At 30.6% G+C, this 20,585-nt stretch overlaps 1 protein-coding gene and 1 long non-coding RNA gene across 10 annotated transcripts in view; one reads left to right on the top strand and one right to left on the bottom strand.

The window, feature by feature from the left end:
- alien (COP9 signalosome complex subunit 2 alien) overlaps positions 1-2,790 on the bottom strand; it is a 47,866-nt gene extending 45,076 nt beyond the window's left edge. The window contains exon 1 of one of the 2 annotated variants that reach the window (XM_016068647.4): positions 2,652-2,790. In XM_016068647.4, the coding sequence (XP_015924133.1) occupies positions 2,652-2,705 (54 nt within the window). In that variant the 5' untranslated portion in view covers positions 2,706-2,790. Of the gene's footprint in view, positions 1-2,415 lie in introns of both variants that reach the window. The other variant, XM_016068648.4, reaches the window with a different exon arrangement.
- Position 2,791: 1 nt separating this feature from the next.
- LOC107452284 (uncharacterized) overlaps positions 2,792-20,585 on the top strand; it is a 33,065-nt gene continuing 15,271 nt past the window's right edge. For 2 of the 8 annotated variants that reach the window (XR_015435553.1, XR_015435551.1), the window contains exons 1-3: positions 2,916-3,178; positions 3,254-3,289; positions 6,988-7,165. This is a non-coding gene — a long non-coding RNA (uncharacterized LOC107452284). Of the gene's footprint in view, positions 3,179-3,253; positions 3,290-3,364; positions 4,430-6,987; positions 7,166-15,474; positions 15,560-20,585 lie in introns of those variants that run through there. The other 6 variants (XR_015435549.1, XR_015435552.1, XR_015435550.1 and 3 more) reach the window with 6 other exon arrangements.

Raw genomic sequence — 20,585 nt, 5'->3', positions numbered from 1 at the left:
ACAGATTAGAAGTGAAACAAATGCTACTTTTATAAACCGAAGCACACCACAATCTTTGCCTCTCCTAAACTGCATAGTCTCATCTCATCTAAAATGCATAGACTCCAATAAGGTTTCTCCATTCATTTAGCAATCATGGGTTTTATGTGGCATTCTAGTTTAACAGGGTATAATGGAGTAAATTTTGACGAATACAAAATATTGCTAAGTTGATATTTCAACTGTTTGGCAATAAATGTCCATGTAATAAAAGTTGGTATAACAGATCATAAAATAATTTAAATTAAGAAAATCTATAAAAAAATTCCAGCTTCTCTTTAAAATTCCCTGATTTTTCCAGGTTTTCATCTAAAATTTCCCCGACTTTTCCAGGTTTTTTTCCATTATAAAAAAATTCCTCGATAATTCCAGGTGGGTGGCCACCCTGATTATGAACATGAAAGTTTTATTTCACGTGCTTGAATCTTCACTCTATCGCTCACAACTCAAGCAGATTCCATCCAAACATATCTAGTTTTTGATCATTTTTTTCGGCGATTATTGCTTCAAATTTTTACTTTCCTTTTACCAAAAACTCAATGACTGTCATTGCCCAGGTTTTAAAGATACTCTTGTGATTTTTCAAAAAATACCCATATTATTACAATAACAGTATTCACTCATTGAGACGCTCAGTTTGCGCCGATTTTCTCGTTATTCCATTTAGTGTTCCTATCGTTCTTTCAACAGTATAGAGTATAAGAAATTGAACAATTAAAGAATAGGTAAATACAAATCTGGTGTTTTTATAAATACAACTTTATTTTATGTGAAACTTAAATCTTTTTTTCCCTTTTAATCGGCAAATTCATAGATTTTTCAGCATTTTTTTCTTTCACTTTCTATAGCTACCTAATTCCAAGAGGTTTTTTAAATTCCAATCATTCCTCGGCTGATATTTTTTCTACACATAAAATTTGAAACAATCTCTCTAAATGTTTTTAAATATCAAGATATATTTCTAACAATCAGAGAAGTTCACATAACACATTCGAATATTTAATTTTTAACACAATGATTCTATGATTTTCTTTGGCAATTATTGCTTATGATAGTTTGAAAGAACCAATATTTTAATACAATACTATTTATTACAACACATTTAGTAATCTTTTTTTGAAGAGTCCAATTCCCATGATTTTGCATTCACTCTTTTTTTTTTTGGCAAACTATTACAGATTTTATGATTACAGTAAATAAAAATGAATGGACAAAAAAAAAATATGAGAATATCACCCATAATAATAGAATAAAAAAATATTACATATTCAATTAAAAATTTATATAAAATTTTATTTTATCTAAATTGTTATTTTTGCAAACACAATGCTTCTGCTACTTTGAATTAGTAACATTTGTTATTATTAAAAGTATCTATTAAAAAGATATTAGTGCTTAAGATGCTTGTCGCAGAAAGCCTGAAAAAATTCTGCCACAGGGAGCACAAACCGCCTTTACTTCCTAGACATGCTGGTATCTGTAGATCTGAAAGGCTTCATGCCATCAATGTGTATTGAATCCCGCTTCTTCACAATAGTTTATTACCTTTCTAACTGATTAATCTAGACTCATTTACAAGAACGATTTAATAAATAAAAATTTAAAGAATAAAACCTTTTTATCAATGGTGAAACATTGCATATAGTGCAAATAACTTTAGCAACAAAATAACTTTAGCAACAAAATAACTTTTAAATGAAGCAAATGAATTACATACTTTTATTGACGCATGTTTTGATCAAAGTAGGAATTTCATTCAGGAAAATGCTAATTACTCGCTCCTAAAAACATAAGTTCACCACACCCCTTTACGTTCTTGTCTATTTTTTTTTTTATAAAAATCACTGATTACATTGCAAGTTTACAACGTCAGTGTTTTCAAAATGTAACATACAAGAATGTATAAGCACATTGTCATTCTAGACGATGCAAATCAATATGATTGAGTATTATTTAAAGATACAAAGTTGAGGGAAAAAAAACGTTCAGACAAAAGAGAAAATATAATGACTAGATATGGCAGTTTTAATATTGAATAAATAAATAACATAACAATAAATGTATAGTGATAACTTACGTCAACGACAAAATTTTTAACTAATTTTATAAAATTATGTCAATTTAGTACAAGGTTTAAGAACGCAATCATTTCTATAACAGTAAATTTAAACATAAAAATGGGATTTTAGAAATAATACATTGCGTCAATAATTTCCTTTGAAAAGCATAGTCTCGCTGGAGTATGCTTTCTAGAGCAGTGAATTGATAAACAAATCGGAGTAGTAAATTTACAAACAGATTTACTGTCACTTAGTTTCGCATCTTTGTTATACGGAACATATCTACTGAAATAAAAACAAAATATCATAGCATTACCTCATTTCAGTGAGTATTTTAAATAATACCGGTTTTACACTAGAGGCGATTAAGAATTAAATAGAAATATCAGACAAAATAATATAAAACGAAATGGACAACCGGAGCAATTAAACTTAATGAAAACAACTGACTAACATATATTATCATTTTTAACAAATACTTTTTTTAAAATATGCAAAATTATTTTCTTATTTTGTGGGGATTAGCAATCATAAGCAGTCATGCGAAATTACCAAATCATAATCCTCTTCATCATCGCACATGAAATCATCCTCGGCGTCCGACATGTTTAGTTTACTTATCAACAACACGTTGCCATTACACTGATATCATTTTTACAAAGTGAACTTATAAAATGAAAGTGTAGTTTCAAAAATATAATAGCTATAAAAACATTAAATTTCCTTAATAATATTTTATGCTTCCAAAGTTATATTTATCAAAACATCTTACACACGCAAAAAAAAAACTATTTATTTGTGTGAAAAAAAAATTGTGGCAACACAACTTTCTAGACGATGATGTAAGCAAATCAGCAAATGTACGGGTATTGTTGACGTATTCAATACTTGTCATATCGCGTGATGTTCTAGAAACTTCTAAACCAGATCAGAAGGGCGTCGTTAGCCATTTTAAACATAGTTAACATTTGCGCTGGATGCTTTTGTCTCAGAAAATTTTTAACAGTTTATTTGAAAAAAACTATTAAATTACTACTTATACAATAAAGTTATCTGTTACTTCTTGTTCGTCTTTGAAGGTAAGAACCTTTTTTTTTTTAGAGAGTAGTGGAATTTGATGACTGCATATCTAACACTTATGTTTTTTAATTTAGTGAAAGTCTAGGGAAAAGTTTATCTCCTGAAGACAGGTAAGCAGTAAACAGTTTTACCATCACATTTTTCATTTACCTCTACCTTTCATAAACAAACTTTATTCATTATAGGGACTATGTGTTGACAACTGCTTTTCCGAGTTATCATCGACCTAAATGTTCGCCTTATCTATGGGGTACTCTCTGAGCAGTTATTGAAGTGATGTAATAAATATGTTGATACTTTTACCTTTCTCCAATTCAATCATTTTATTTCTTTTACAGAAATAAAGTGAAAATTATAGAAAAAAAATATATTTTATGCTTGTTCTCTTGCTAAATGCGCATTTAATGGATTATAAAGATAAGTAGCTAACATCATTAAAGGAATGTTTCAATGACTTAGATTTTGTGGGCTTCCTCTACCTTTGAACTAGTTACCTATAACATGTGTAAACAAAGCTGTTTACCCATTATACTGCATAAAAGACGTGGATTATAGATTATCGGCAGGTACTCAGCTTATCTTTTTTGCCATGGATGATGCTCAAGGTGTTACCTATTTTGCCTTGTTTGATGAGCAACATTACCCGCAGACATCAGAGGGTGGACCGTGTTCCCACAACAGAAGCCAAAATGCTGTGAGGAACATCCGTGCCTTCATCGAATTTGTTTACCTGCGGCCGTTCGCTTTGTCACGCACGGTACTGGCTGAATAGTGAACGATATAAAAAAATGGTTATGAAGATTATCTCAAAGTACCATACCCAGTTGAAAACATCATCCTTGGATCAATTATAAATAACAGAGGAGTTGGCATGTAGCATTCACTATTTCGAATGAATTTAATTAAATAAATAAAAAATATTTGACTCTAATACTAAACCAGTATTTTCATACCAGTCAAAAACCTGGTGCAATTTAAAACAATACAATTGAGTTAGATTTTTGTCTAATGGAACAGAAGAACTCTTAGTGTAAAATGGTTCCACAAAATTATTCGAAATCAGTAAGCAAAAAACAGAATTTAAATTGATGGAGCACAAATGGTGGCAGGTCGTTACACTATATCAGAAAACTGTGAAGATTTAGAAATAAACAAGCACAAGCTTGTGCACCTCTTGGTAATTGTAAAAGTGGTAGACATAAAATGACATGGTGCATAACTACTATTAAGAATGAAAAACAATGCAAAAGGTATGAAAAGAAATAAAGTGCTTGGCTATGTGATAAAATCCTAATGCTTCTTATAGAATAGGTTCATAAGGAGAAGGTACTTGTTCCCTATTATCATTTGGATATTTATCGCCTGTAGCAACCAAATGCAAAGTATACAAATATGTTGTAGTAAAATATTCTGGTGAAATTATAGTATACCTTACATCGATTGCTCCACTTTTGATTTTGAAAAAATGCTGCATTTGATGTTACAAATTTAAAAAGGATCCTAGCTTTCTGTTGGAAGATAGAGTAGTACAGATAAAATATCGTTAGGATTATCATTAAAATTTATCTGGTATATCTGGAAATTCCTTCTGAATTTGAGTGGGCATCCAATGGTCTGATCTTTTGCTATTCCCAATTAGACAAAATTTATCGATTGTCAAATAATTTGCAATGAAAAATTATGTCTTCATCTTGACTGCAATTTGTATTTCTTTTTTTTTTTTTATTTATTAATGAAATGGTTCATTACTTATGTTATTTACGGATTCAAATAGTTATGTGTTAAATTAATACCTCAATGATATATTGATGGATAACAAGCAACAATATCAGCTACAATATATATATTTAAGTGAAACATCCCATAGTCTTTCTTCAAGATTACTGCTATTTACTTATTTGAATTCGACACAAGTATATTTATACAAATGTATAAATATGTTAAATATGCACATTAGCTAAATTAATATCACACTGTTAATTTTTTGAATAATGAATATATGAGCATGATAAATTATTTGTTTTATTGTAGTTTAGACTTTAAAAAAATCTTTGTGGATAGGTATGGAAGCAGGGAATTTTTCTATCAGGCAAAAATTTATTCCTTATCCGTCTTAACACATGCATCCAACTCTTAAAAAGAGTTCAATGGCAGATATCGAGATTCTCGAAAATAAAATCTTATATTTTACTGATCACCTTGATCAGTTACAAGATTTAAAGATTTGATGAAATTAGAAATTCCGGATTGGATTTTCGATCCTTTCTCTTTTAAAGTTGTGGATAAGCTCACTTCCTCTTTGTAGACTAAGGTTTTAGATTTGAAGTATGACTGTGAGGCTAAAGTCGTCTTTAAAAAATATGGTTACGAGTTATCTTGGGTAAAGCTTATGGATACTTATCCACAATTGTGGAAACAAACTGAGCCGCTTCTCATCTTGTTCCCGTCAACATATTTAGTGGAGAGAGGATTTAATTCTGTCTCCCAGCTGCTCACAAAGCAAAGAGATAGGTTGGACATTTGATTCAATTGCCTTTAAATCTGACGAGCATAAAACCTGACATTCAAGCTTTAACTTGAAATACACCAAGCACAGGGCAGTCATTGAAGTAGTAAAAGTGTACTTTCTCCCTCTTAATTTTTTTTCCTCAAATTTTAGTTGTTAACGTTTTAACTTTTTCTTGATTACATTAAAATATGAATTTAAAAAAATGCACTTTTGTTTTTATTATTCCGTTTTAAATATCATTTCTTTTTGAAAAAAAAAGATGCACAATTTTTTTTAATTAATAAAAATGACAGGATAAATGTGCCTCCTTATTTGCATTACAATTAAAATCAAATAACATAGCATATTTTCAGTGTTTGGTTGCTCACAAGCAACAATGAATGTTTTTTTGAGCAAAAAGAGAAAGGGGCGATAGGTGTCAGCCAACCCCAAGAGGGGGGGCGATGGTTCACAAGAGGTTGGGAACCACTGGTCTACAACTTTTAAAATTATAAGTTTATGATGTGCATATATATATTTGAAATGGGCTGGAAAAATTCATTAATCACAGATGTTCAAAGCTGTGGATTAATTATGAAGATAATGGATTAATTTTATTTGGGTCACCAGTTTTTTTTTTTCATTGGCTGAGTGTTTAAACCTTTCTGGCAATCAAAACAGCTGCGAGATTGTTGGTGTAAATGAATAATAGCCTTCATTTAGTCAGAAATTAAGCCTGTATGGAGAAATAAAACTGTTTAATAACATTAACTTGAAAAAAGACATTGCACTCCTGCAGGGTAACAGAAAGACAATGAAAATTAAGAATACGATATAACAGTCTTAAGTTCAAGTTAAAGACATCATGTGATATGCATGGCTAACCAACAGCAAATGAGAAAAAGCTGGCTAAACGCTTGTAGCCTATGACATTGCCAGCATAAGTTGTATGCATGAAGATGTGTCACGAAAGAACAAGTATGCAATTTGATTAACGAAACAAGTAGAAAAGTTCTAATTTTTCAGATACAATCATACAGAGTAAAATCCATTTTAGTATTTATCTAAAACTAGTTTCTGAAATGAAACTATAGGTATTCTAAATAAATGTGCTGGGATATGTGTATATCTTGATCTATCGCACCAGGTGCAATTGCCAAGGTTTTAGATCAATTTTTAAACTCAAAATTTATTTATTTTTTTAAAAAGCATGGATATTTCCTTGGTGATTATTTTGCTGTGTAACAATACAAAAACATTTCAGTATGTATCACATTCTATGTACTGCATTTATTGCATTTTAGTGTTTTTCTTTTTTAGCATTTCTGTACGAATGAAAATCAACTACGAAGAAGTGTTTGCTTTAAAAAAGCTGGCATGGATTTGATGAAGTGTATATAGGAGCTGCTATGAAATAAGTTTCAAGAGATTAAATTACGTAGTAGTTGTGCATTTGTATTACTGGATTAAAGCTTAGCAGGATCTTAAGCAATTGAAGGTAATTGATATTTTTATGTTTAACTCTATTTTGTGCTTGCCAAAAGTAAACTGTCCAATTTTTTATTGATTTTTAAACATTAAATGATTAGAATTTGATAATATAGTTCTTTAATATATTTCTATTGTTCGAGAATGCATTTTATAATTGAATAATTGTGAGCAAAATTTTTTTAATTTCGCTTATGAAGTTATGGAGCTATGATAAATTAAAAGTAAGATTGATAAATTGTTATTAATAAGTAATTTGGCTTAATAAATATTTACTGTAGGTAATATTTTGAATGGAATGTCTTCGAATAAACCAGATATAGTCGTGTTCAAAAAATTTTCAATGTGCTTAAAATGTTCTTGAAATATGATGAAATTAATACTCAAAAAATAAAATATTTAGAGATACTCAATTTCTGCCCTTTTGAAATTAAGCCAAAAAATTCCTCAGAGTTTTGTTAATCATAAGGATCGATTAAACGTTCCCATTCACTTATTAAATATTTTCATGTAGGTTTGGAGCAGTCAACAATCACAAAGCTTTCATCGCCATAAAATTTCAATTTCTTTTTTTATAAATTTAAGAAAATAATAAATTGACCTGAATAGTCTTCCACACTAATTTCATAGAATTATTCAAACTTTTTCTTGTTTTGTGTTTATCATTTAAAATTTTCAGTTCTCTTAAGTGATTTCATGAGAAAAACTAAATAATTCTCTAGAGACAAGATTTTAGAAAACTGTAATTTTTTTATTTTACTTTTTTACACCCTGTTACTTTTTTAAAATTATAGTTTAACTAATTATAATTTTGTATTAAAATTATCCTTTTTTACATAATCAAATAAAGTATAATTATAGATTTAAAAAACAGGATGTGTGACTCAATGTTGAATATTTTTAAGGTTCTACATAAATTGTTTTTATGGTAGTTAATAATGACTAGTTATTTTATCATGATCGTGTAATGTTTTTTGAAATATTTTTTGCATTTTGTTAATATATGATCAAACCTGTTTATTTGAATATCATGTGAAAGGCGACAAATTTGAGATAAAGACGTTTCGAGTTATACAGGTTTGTTACCAAAATTCAATTTAATTAAGGAATTTTATTAAAAGTGCTTTAATTGTTTTTAGTAGAAAGATATAGGCATTTCTTTAAATGAATTATACCACACTTCACGTAAAATGTTTTTAACATACGTTTAGCACTGAAAATAACACAAGCCTGCGAAATTGAACTTTTTGAAAAATACAAGAGAAGTTATAGTTGATTTATATGTTATTTGATGTGCTTATTTCGAAAATGACCTTCATTTTCCCCAATCACATCAGGATTTTTTATAAAATCGATATTAATGTTTTTACTAAAATCCTATTTGGAAAGGATTTCTCTCATAATTTTGCATGTACTATCCGGTAACTGTTCTCTTCATTCATTTTGATCTATGTAGAATTTAATCTTGTGAAAGAAAATTGATTTTTGAGCTATCAACTAATTTTTTATAGGTTAAAATGAATAAAAAGTACTGTTACCAGACAGCAGAAGTCACCTCTGGCCAAGAGAAAAATAATAAGTTCTTTGTGTTCAAACTTTTTACATCAGTTTCTAGAAGAAAATCACCAACATACCATTTTAATTTGTTTTTATTGAAATAACTTACGTAAAATTGACGATTAACCAAGAATAACAAATATTGTGTATGTGTAGATGAAAGTTTGAAACAAAAAACAAAAGAGAAAGGTTTCTATTTAGGTATATACTCGTTTTCCTCTGAAACTTATTTTTGATGATCTTCTTTCATGCTTAATCTCAGGTTTATCCCCAGCTCTCATCCAACAGTAGTCAGCGAACATGTTCTTGTCCCATTTTCCTTGATATTTACGCTAAATATCTCTGATATCTTGATGGAACCTTTCCCCTTGTTCTTCGTTAACTGCTCCTAAATTTTCAGGGGAAAAGTCCACATGTGAGTGAAGGAAATGCATTTTTACACTCATGGAACAACCCAACGTTTTAAATTTTTCCAGTATTTTCATTACAATTTCCTTATAATCAGGATCCTTGTAATTATCCAGAAATTTACTGACGACATCTTTGAAAGCAACCCAAGCTTCTTTTTCCGTTTCTGTCACGTTAGTCTCAAATTCTTTATCCTTCATAAGTTTGCGGATATCTGGACCAACAAATATTCCTTCTTTCAACTTAGCTTGGGATAAACCTGGAAACTTTTTGCACAGGTATTTGAAACAATTGCCATCTTTTGGAACAGCCTTGACAGACTGCTTCATTAGACCTAATTTTATATGTAGCTGAGGTAACAATACTTTTTTCGGATCAACTAAGATGTTTCGAATAACGTTCTTGGTGCCTGGGTCAAGATTTTTTCCTTTCTTTTTTAAACCAATGTTGAGTCTTGTCACAGCTGTCCCACTCGCAAATGAAACATAGGTACTTTATAAATCCCCCTTGTTAACCAAGAAGCGTGGAGATAACTTTCAAATCACCGCAAATGGTCCAACTGTGGTCGATATATTTTATTTTGTTCAGGACGAGAGCCAGGTTTAGATATTAGTCTTTGATTTTTTCGGTTATACCCACAAACATGGCAAGAACAAAAGTAACAATCATCAAAGTGGTTTTGGGGCTCTCTCCACGTCATAGGAATTCCGAATCGTAAAGCAGTCTTCTTTCCTTGATGCCATAAGCTTAGATCATTGAGACACTGCACACAAACTTTATGAGGTGCCCAAGATTTTTCCTGATCTCCGAGTTTCATGTCAAAGTATGCGAGATAAAGTTGTCTTACACAGTCTGTAATGCTCCTCAGGCGATTTTTAACTACACTATATTCACCGCATGTATAACAAAAATCATCTGGGAAATTTTCACAATGTCTTGAACTCAAAGCCATGTTTCACGAAACGCACAGAAAAAAGCAAACTTTAAAATGACTCCCTATAACGCTTGCTAGTGTTTCTGAGAGGTCAGCGGACTCAGATAAGGACTCTCGCGACGCTATTGGTAGAGAGAGATTGTTACAGAGAGAGGGACGGTGACAGGAAGTAGTGATAGAAGGGTACTTTTGTAGATTTGACCAAAGTAGAATGCTGGTCAGTCAAGAAAGGAAGAAATTCAAAAATGAAAATTTTTTTACGGTAAATGTTCATAAAAATTCCAGTGAAATTTAATTTTTGTGAAAAACGTGACGTGGACATTTTTCATTATTATTTTCCATTTCAGCACCAAAAAATACATTAAGTTCAGCTATCAGACCCCTTGTATTTTTTTCATCGCAGGCCAGTGTAATTTTTCAAAGATTTTTGACGTATAACCTTATTTGTTTCAATGTTTCGATTATTCTTTTTAAGTTAGAAAGAGCGCAAATCCCTCATATCCAACATTTGCCTGGGAGTCAAGAATAGATTATAAGAATTCAACAACTTTTTCTACCTCTTTTGCATTCACTTTTGGTTCATCAATATGATATTATCTCTGATTTCCACGTCTGTCCATGTTCCGCATGTCGCCAAGCAGTTATCCACTTGTAAAAATCTTCAAAATTAAAGAAACACCCCAACCTGTGCATCCCCTCTTCCTGTGGGTTCACGAAATTCATGTCTGTTTGCAAGTTCTACTGATAAAGAAAGTTTTAACATTTGTGCTCTATTATTAGGAATTCGAGAAACAATGGTTTTGGAAGAAAAGAAAAAAACAATTTCAACTTAAACATAGAATGTACAGTCCGCAAAAAAAAAAAAGATATCACCCTGAATAACTTTCGTTCTAATCATCGGATTTTCACAAACTAAGTATCAATCTTAATGGTTTCTGGGGGTGACCTCAAATATGCTAATTAATTAGTGCTAACTATTAATTAAGTTACGAAATCAGACACAAAAACTTACTTTCTCTGAATAAACATATATTTTTTTTTTTACATATTTGGAATCTAGACACTTGAATTAGGGTAGACAAAATTTTAAAAAAATAGGGTGGTAAATTGGGTAGCAATAAAGGTTTATATATTTGGCGATAGTCCAGAAAACCGCCAAAAAAAGTCGCCTGCGCAAATGAATATTTTAAGATAACCCATTGACTAATTCAAAAGAGGAATGCTTAATTTTACTAGGTTGCTAGGCAACCAAAATCTGACCGTAAAAAAATTTAAATAAAGTTCTGTGATTGCTTTAAGAAGTTTTATTAATAGAAAATATCTCTAAGTTTCTACGCAATACACAATTTTTAAGCTGATTTCTGTCCAAAAAGCAAAAAAACATTTTTTTTTAAATCCCCTTTGAAAAGAAAATTTGAATCGATTTATAAATTATTTATTACATTCTGAGTTTTTAGTATTTAAACGCATGAACTTTTCATCTGATATTATTTAGATTATGTTGTTTTTGCTATATTTATTCGAGGATTTCATACTAAAATCAAATTAACATAACTTATTATAGCTATATACAAAATTTTAGGGATTATCATTTTTGAAGGGAAAAAAAGTGCTTGAAAAATAAAATGTAGATTGTATAGTGATTCTAATGCACATCCACAGAGTTTTCTATAATTTACGATATTTCTTTTTTCTATAACTCAAGGAATTGCTGAATGTTTAGTGGCATTTTAAAAACATTGAAATATGTTATGTTTAAGAATAAGATATTGAAATAATATGTTGCATATTGTATGATTAATTGTTTAAAAAATCACTTCATTCTGCTAGATAATTAGGTTACATGGTTTTCTTTGGATAAAGATGATTGAAAAATAGCATTCTCATGTTTCGATACATTCTGAAACTTACGTTCTCAAATTCACCATTAAGTGTCACACAGCATATTCTTCAATTACGATAAGCTACATTTACCACCAAAACAGATTTCATTCTGGAAATAGCGAAATTATTGAGTAGATCCCTTGGAGCAATGTAAGTCTTTAAAAAAAACTTGACTATAATTTTGAAAGGAGTTTTACTTTAAAGGAAACCTAAATTAAAGTACTAAAAAAATTGATTAGTATATTAATGAAGAAATAATAAACGTAAAAGGGTAAAGAATAAGATTTTTAAAAATGTTAAACTTTAATTAAATAGTTCTGCGAAACACTTCCGGAAATTTCTTTTAAGAATAAGACGATATAGGGTAAACCAACAAGTAAAGGAACACACCCCAGTGAAGGAACATTTCATAGATATTTTTTAAAAATACGATTTTAATCGTTTTGATTTCGATTGATTGGTAACAGTAGCTTACTACCTAACAATAGGAAGTCATCTAACAATGCACTGAGTTACCTGGTCTTAGAGTCTTCTCTGGAAAAAGTTATGAATTTGTTAGTATCTGTTCAACGCCTTGTTTCTTTGCCAAATTATAAGATCAGGGTTTGTAGTTATCCGTTTAAAGTACAATTAATTGCATGTAATAATGTTGTTTTTTCTCATTGTGAAAAAGAGAATTCAAAATATGGTTATTGAAGTTACGTTTTATTTATTTTAAGCATCATAACATAAGCAAGTACTGAGATAAGGGGGTGTTTATTAACTGGATTACCAAACGATGAAAAACCTATGAATAAACAAGTGTTCCTGAACTGGGATTTTTTCAAGTTAATGAAAATAAAAGAAATTTTAATTTTCTTGTACCTTTAGTCATATTATACATCAAAATTATGTTAAAAATACAAAAATCAACTTCTAACCAGTGTAGGAACAGACATGTTCCTTCACTGGGAATAGATTTCCCAGTGAATGAACAGTATGTGTGAAATATGATTTTACATGGATAATAAGTAGTTTTGAGGTATAGAGGACATCCAAAATTCAGTTAAATGTTGTATGAATAGTTCCTATAACAATTTCATTTCAAAATGCAAATTTAATTACTAAATTTATTTAAAGAATTATAATAATAGTTTATTTATCTTTATAAATGTAGTGATTAGTTATTATATCATACCTTAAGGTCTGGTTTCTTAGGACAAGCGCCTTATCTGGGCGTCAGTGGAAAGTTGACGTAGAGCTGACGCCAAAAAAATACTTTTTTGTTAGCTCAGCGTGAGCAGTTGGTCCAACGCAGACATTATCTCTCATTGCGCATGCGTTAATAACGTAAACAAATATTTATTTTAAATTTATATTGATTTTGTTATTGTCGACCAGTGTTTTAGAGAGCAAATAATGACTTTGTCCAAGAAAAAACACATTATAGCTGAGCTAAATGAAGAGTGCTATGTTTAATGAAGAAGCTATGTTTAATGTCAAAATCAAAATCTTGGCTGATTTCAATGTGCTGTTGGATGTTGTCCGCCATTGCTTCTGTGGTTAACGTCACGTTGTAATCCAACTGCAGTTGAGTTGGACGGCAATTGTAGATCAAGATGAGCGTTCGGTGACGTATACTATCAAACTCACAAATGGACCAATCAAAGGTTAGCGCTGATTTCCAGCTGACTGCGTCCTGTCCTAAGAAACCAGGCCTTTAGACACCTTGATAAACTATGTTTACTGACTAAATATAATAATAAAAGCTTGAATCGAAAATTTCTTTGCAGGTTTTTGTGCCAATAATTAGCTAAATTATTATCCTATTGCCGTCTTTAATGTCCTAACGGGAACTGGTAGGAAAAATCCATTTAAAGACAATTATCTAGGTGAAAAATGGGTGAAGTTTTTTTAAGGTGACATCCACCGATAACTCAGTGCAATGCGAAGATAATTTCAAAAGGCAAAACTTCCCTTAGAGAATAATATTCGAAATACTGGTTTTAAGAACTTTAAAAGAATCTTTAGGAGGGAAGTAGCTCTGGCACCCTTTTAGAAAGTGATTGCATTTACAATGCGAACGAAACAAGAGTTGAATACTGCCCTTAAACGGGGAAAATCTTTGGCCCAAAAAATTATAAGGATTTATATTCTGAAGTACCTAGGAAAGAAAAAAGTACCTCCATTGGTAGTTTTTCCTTACTGAAGAATTCTTTGAGATATTACAGAATCAGTCACTACTATATATTTCATTGGAAAAAGCGATTCATGAAATGAAACGATGACCGCAGCAATATTTTACAAATTTGCAGATGTTTCTACCCAGGGCTAATTAAAAATGTTATCAAATTCCCTATTTTGCTTCTTCTGGATAGATATAAATCTCATATCAATTTGAAACTGAGCAAGTTTTGTTCATCAAAACAAATTTTCTGGTTTAGTACCTAATTCATGGAACTCTCCCGTTAGATCTTGAAAACAAAATAATTGTAAAACATATGCCGGGAAAATTTTACATCCATTTTTAAATAAGATTTTAAGGCATCAACTGATGAAGTTAAAATGCTTTTATGAAATGCGATATTTTTCCATTGGATGTAGAAAACGTTTACTTTAACAAATGCATGTGAGACAGACACCAAGAGTTAATGAGCAAGACAGCTTATTAACAAAACACATGCTTCGAGAGTAACGATGCTCTATTTCTTCAGAAGCTTGAGAAGGAAATCTCACAAGTTATGTTGCAAATTTTTAAAGGAACATTGACAGAAAAATTTTATCTCCCAAATATCCAATACCCTGTGCTTTTCTCAATATTGAAGAATTTATTTCAAAAAGAAAATTTGGTTAATCAAATTTTGGCACTGAAGCTGATACAACTAACATTGATAATGAAAGTATCTTGAAAACTGATTTTGAGATAAGCCCTCTTGAGGCATTGTTAGTTGCAAAAAAATTTGGTTCCATAAGTAAATGGTAAGTACTGCTGAAGATCCACTAGATATAAGTCAATGGGAGATGGATTTTACTCAAACTTCGAAACTCCTTTTTCTCATTTATTATCCAGTGAGGAATTCTAGTAATGGTACTGGAAAAATCAAAAGAAATTTCGAAGATATATTTACATTGGCCAAAGATTTGGAAAAAAGAGGAAGGTTAAATCAAAAGAAAAAGAAATAAATTACTTTTTTGCATTAACTTCAGAAAAAGAACGAAAATTTAAAGAGATTGAATGAGCTGGGGAAAAAAATTAAAGCAGAAAGTATGACGAAGAGAAGAAAAATACTTAAAAAGATTTTTAAAAAAGCTTAAAAAATATAGGGAAAAGAGTAAACAAAAAAGTGATCTAATTATAATAATAATAAAAACATCACCGGATTACACAATGATAAACGCTCAAAATTTAGTGTGAGAAAAAAAAATGAAAAACATTTTTTTAAATTATGTATTCAAACGCATTTTACTTTCCATTCCATGCCTGAAAAAAGTAACATTTTCCACGTTAACTGTGGTTATATGTTGTAATTCCAAGAAAAATCTTGTTTTTAGGCATTTGTGTGGCCTATGGATTCCTAACGAGCATCAAACATTCTCTAAATTAAGTGTTCATTCACTGGAAAATTTAGTGTTTATTCACTGGTAAGAACTGTTCCTTCACTTGGTTATCTTACTACTTATTATTTAAGCCACCAAAAGCTTAAAACAATATTATGTAAGTTATCTAAATTTTTTTTTACATAATTTGCATTTAATAACAAATATGTCGAGACTGTCATTTAGCTAAAATTACAATTTGTGAGATTTTTATGATTTTTTTTAAGGGCAAGCTAAGCTTAAGTGTTCATTTACTGGTTAGTTTACCCTATAAGATGTTGAGAAATTTGCGATGTGTGAGAGATGCTTAAAAATGTTGACTACGCATTTTTATTGATATTTATAAAATATATATTCAAGAAATTTATAAAGATTTTATTCCAAATTTATTCATACTTATGTATCAGGGTTGGCAAGGTTTAGGACAGAATGGATTAATCCACGGTTTAAACCGTCCTGTCCAAAACCCTTTTACTGAAATTATGTCATAATTTTATCTGAACAATATCTAAGAGGTAAAATAAACATAGAACTAATAACATATTGATAATTAAATATACTAGAGAATATTTGTTTTTGAAAGTATAATGTTTTATTAATATTGTTTGACTCTTCAATTTAAACAAAGGAAGATTAATCAGTAGTCAAGTTCAATTGGTCCTCTCATTCAATAGTACATAACTGAAGTTTGGGCTTGTCAAACAGGTTAAAATATTAGGGACTAAGTGCTTGGTTCGTCGTAAACAGATCTATTTATCTACAGTACTATTCAAGAATACTTTTATTTCATTCATGTTCAATTCTTTTAGCATAGTGGTGATACATCACCAGTGTTAGTAACTGAAACTGATGTTATGCCCTTCCAAACTGTTAATACATTTTTCAGTTATTTTGTATTTTCAATTTAAACTTATATATTTATATTTAAAAACAATTTTTTTTAAAATAGATGTATATTTTATCATCCTGTAAAGAAGAAATTATAACATTTTTTTTAAAAAATATCGTAAAAAATTAAAGATTAATTTTTGAACAAATTTAGTATTTTTTTTTAAGAAAAATTATTATTTTTTAATGTTTATCCTTATGCGAAAATATTATTTATCAGTATTATAAGCATATTTATATACACTGGTTATCATAAATTAAGGAAAAATCACAAAAATAGCGATAACTCTTTCAAAAGTAAGCCAAACCGTGCAAAATTTGCATATGTTGTCCACTAAGAGTAGCTGAGTAAAATTGCAATATGCAAATTAGTGGCGCTGCACTCGGCTTACGTCATCTGCCTGGAGCATAAAAGTCCAAGTTTGAGAGAAAGCACACAAATTTTACTGTGATTGCGACATTGAAAATCTGAGATAGCCAATTCGTAATAATGACCTCTAGGCATCATTTGCCTGAAGAACTACGATGGAGAGCCATCGGGAGACTAGAGGCAGGGCAGAGTCAATCAGAAGTGGCCAGATGGCTAAATGTGAGTCCATCTGTGGTTCATAGACTTTGGAGGCAATTTCAAACCACAGATTCGGCATCTAGGAGGTTCAGTCAAGGACGGCCAACTGTTACGACCAGTGCCGATGACCGATATTTGACATTAAGTGCACGCAGGAATAGAACCGCTACTCCGACACATCTTAGATCCTCTCTTGCTGCAGCCACCGGAAGGTTGGTGTCAACGTCAACTGTGCGCAGAAGGCTCCACGAAGGTGGTCTGTATGCGAGACGACCAGCCATTTGCGTGCCGCTCACATCACGCCATAGGAGAGACCGTTTGCAGTGGGCCCGACAACATGTCCACTGGACGTCAGATCAATGGAGGCCTGTTCTCTTTACGGATGAGTCCAGGTTTAGTCTAGAAAGTGACAGTAGACGTTATTTGATATGGAGAGAACCTGGGACCCGTTATCATCCATCAAACATCCGTGAAAGAGATGCATACGGAAGAGGCAGTGTCTGTGTTTGGGGAGGCATATCCTTAGGAGGGCGCACATACCTCCATGTCTTTCCAAGGGGAACCGTGAATGCTCAGGTTTATCGAGACAACATCCTTGATGCTTATGTGCGCCCATATGCCGGGGCAATTGGTGATTGCTTCCTGTTACAGGACGATAATGCAAGACCACACAGAGCTCGCATTGTTGATGATTATCTTCAACAGGAAACAATTACTCGCATGGAGTGGCCAGCTCGATCCCCGGACTTGAATCCTATCGAGCACGTTTGGGATGCTCTAGGGAGGCGTGTATCTGCCATCAATCCGCCCCCTCAGACCCTTGCCACGCTTGCAACTGCTTTACAAGAGCAATGGCTCTCACTTCCTATTGAACTGATAGACCGCATAATTGAAAGCATCACACATCGCTGTTTGTGCTGTATTGCTTCTAGAGGCAATCATATTCCATATTAAAGGTACTTTTTCTATTGCAAACCGATACTTCCAATTTGTTTATTTTATACATGTGCTAATTTCTATACTACTATTAATGTCTGATAATTTCTTTTTATGTTGTTTAATACCTTACTATGTGTTGTATATTGTGGGTAAGTTTCATAAAATTCCATGTGTAATTTCTTGAGTTATCGCGATTTTTGTGAATTTTCCTTAATTTATGATAACCAGTGTATTTAAAGGATTAGGTATTCACTTTTGTTGTTCAATGAATTGTGGAGCTTCAAAAATTACAAACCTTTTCCTATTATATTATTTTCTTTTAATAAGTTATAGTAAATTGTATAAAAAATATGAAATATTTATTGATACATGTAATTATTATGTGTACAATGGTTACACCTATAGAATTTTTACCTTTTACCAAAGTTCAAGGTTTTGGACACTTTAAGACAGTTTAGGACAGTTTTACCCAGTTTAAGACAGTAAAACCCACATGTCCTGTCCAAAACCAGTTTAGGACGTCTAAAACCCCAACCCTGTTATGTATATTATTGCAATTGTATCAGTTATTGAGTTAAAAAAAACTGAAAAATAAAAAGTAATCACATTAAAGAAGCACAATCTGTTGTATAATCATATTCTATCAGAAGCATGCTTTTATAAAACTCGACATTCGTTGAATAAAATGTATTTTATTCAATAAAATGTTTTATTCAAATTTCTTTACTAAATTGCAAATAAATTATTAAGCGACTAAAAGGGAAACATTGTATTTTATAGTTAGAAAGAAATAAAAATAAAAAGATTAGCAAACGATTATTAGCGAAAAAAATATGAATGAAATTTTACACTACGCGCGCGAAGTCAAATTCCTCGCAAGTTTATCACATTTTAATATTAATCGCCCCATTTAATCATTTCTTTATTGTCGCCAAATTAATTTTTTTTAAATAATTAATTTTAATTTTTCTCAGCTTCTAATAAATAAAAACAATTGAAACTTTAGATTTTTCAATTGAAAAATATGTAGATTAATATGGTATAAAAAAAATTCATACCTTATAATTCAAAATTTTTTCAATTTAATTAAATAATAAAAAATAATTATTATTAAAAAAAAATTTCATGAAATTTTTTTTGGGTAAGTGATTTTTATGACTGGGTGAAATTTTCTTTGAATTGCTTTATTAGTTTTAAAAATATGACTAAAAACGTAAAAAGTGAAATTAACATTAAGGGGTACGAACTTTGGATTGCTCTCCTGACCAAACTATGGGGACCATATTTCCCAGATTGCGGCTACCCCCTATATTTTGAAGGTTAAGAATCCAGATATGTAAAAAAAAATTATATGTTTATTCAGGGAAAGTACGTTTTTGTGTCTGATTTCGTAACTTAATTAGTAGTTAGCACTAATTAATTAGCATATTTGAGGTCACCCCCAGGAACCATTAAGATTGACACTTAGTTCGTGAAATTCCGATCATTAGAACGAAAGTTATTCAGGGTGATATCTTTTTTTTTTTGCACACTGTGCACGAAAACTGGTGCTAACTTTTAAAAAAATTATCCAATCAAGCAATTTTAGTAGTGGTGAAAACTGCGGTTTAATACCTTCCTGAATTTGGTTCTGTAAATGTGGAGAATTTTAGAGGTTTTTGAAAGATTCAAGGTATACTGGATACCTCCCAATAGTTCCTATGTGGTTACTTTTTTGTATGCTTCCTGAACAAAATTAAAGAAGTTTACCTGTGGGAGATAACTGATAATTTTTCTTAGCCAAAATCACGTAGAGAGAATATGATAAGATTGTAAAATGTTGCAGGTGCTTATCAGTCTATATGCAAACAATATTATAAACTTATATAAAGCAAGGAAGCAATATTATTTAACGCATTACTATAGAGCATTAGCCGGAGATTGATCTCCATATCCAAAACACGCGTAGCAAAGCCCCACTCAATTCATTGTTGATCTTATAGGTTGCCGGGCGCTCCCTATATGGTGCTTCATCACCCCTCCCACATTAATTTAAATTTTAAACAGAAAACAATTAAAACGCAATGATAAAAAAACTGTAAAATATGGCAAGCAAATTAAAACTTGTAATATTAATTTAATTAGTCTGCTAAGTAATATTTCAAAGGAAAATAACATTGCAAGTAATTGCCGAATTAACTTCAATACATCTGACAAAATATTTTAGTTTCAATTAGACAAACAGCAAATTATGTATTGAGAACATGTAAAGCGAAATAAACTGAAATTTGGCAAATTAAATTAAGGATGTTTAATTACTCTTTCATACTGAATACTAATCATAAGGTCAAACAAGTATAAAATGAAATAATTTTGTAATCAATGATCAATAAACATTTTTGTCTGAGTAGTTATAAAAAATAAGGTGAAAACAATAAAATTAAAAATTATTTAGATCTCTAAATATTTACAAAACCTAGCTATGTACAACATTCTTCATTGATTTTTCTTTGCACATCATTTCGTGTACCAACGTTTTGCACTTTCATGCATTCTTATATTCAAGAAATATCTCAAAACAATATGCACTGGCTGAACAATATTTTAAGAATTAGTAAAAGCAATGATAAAATTAAAAATTATTTGTAAAACCTCCTTATATACAAAATTTTTTATTGATTTCTTTTCCAAATCATT

The sequence above is a fragment of the Parasteatoda tepidariorum genome, chromosome 7, assembly GCF_982258835.1.
Source record: "Parasteatoda tepidariorum strain Cologne lab strain chromosome 7, Ptep-v5.0, whole genome shotgun sequence".
Lineage (NCBI taxonomy): Eukaryota > Metazoa > Arthropoda > Arachnida > Araneae > Theridiidae > Parasteatoda > Parasteatoda tepidariorum.
Note: the sequence above shows the minus strand (reverse complement) of the source record. Positions and strands in the feature narration are given on the sequence as shown.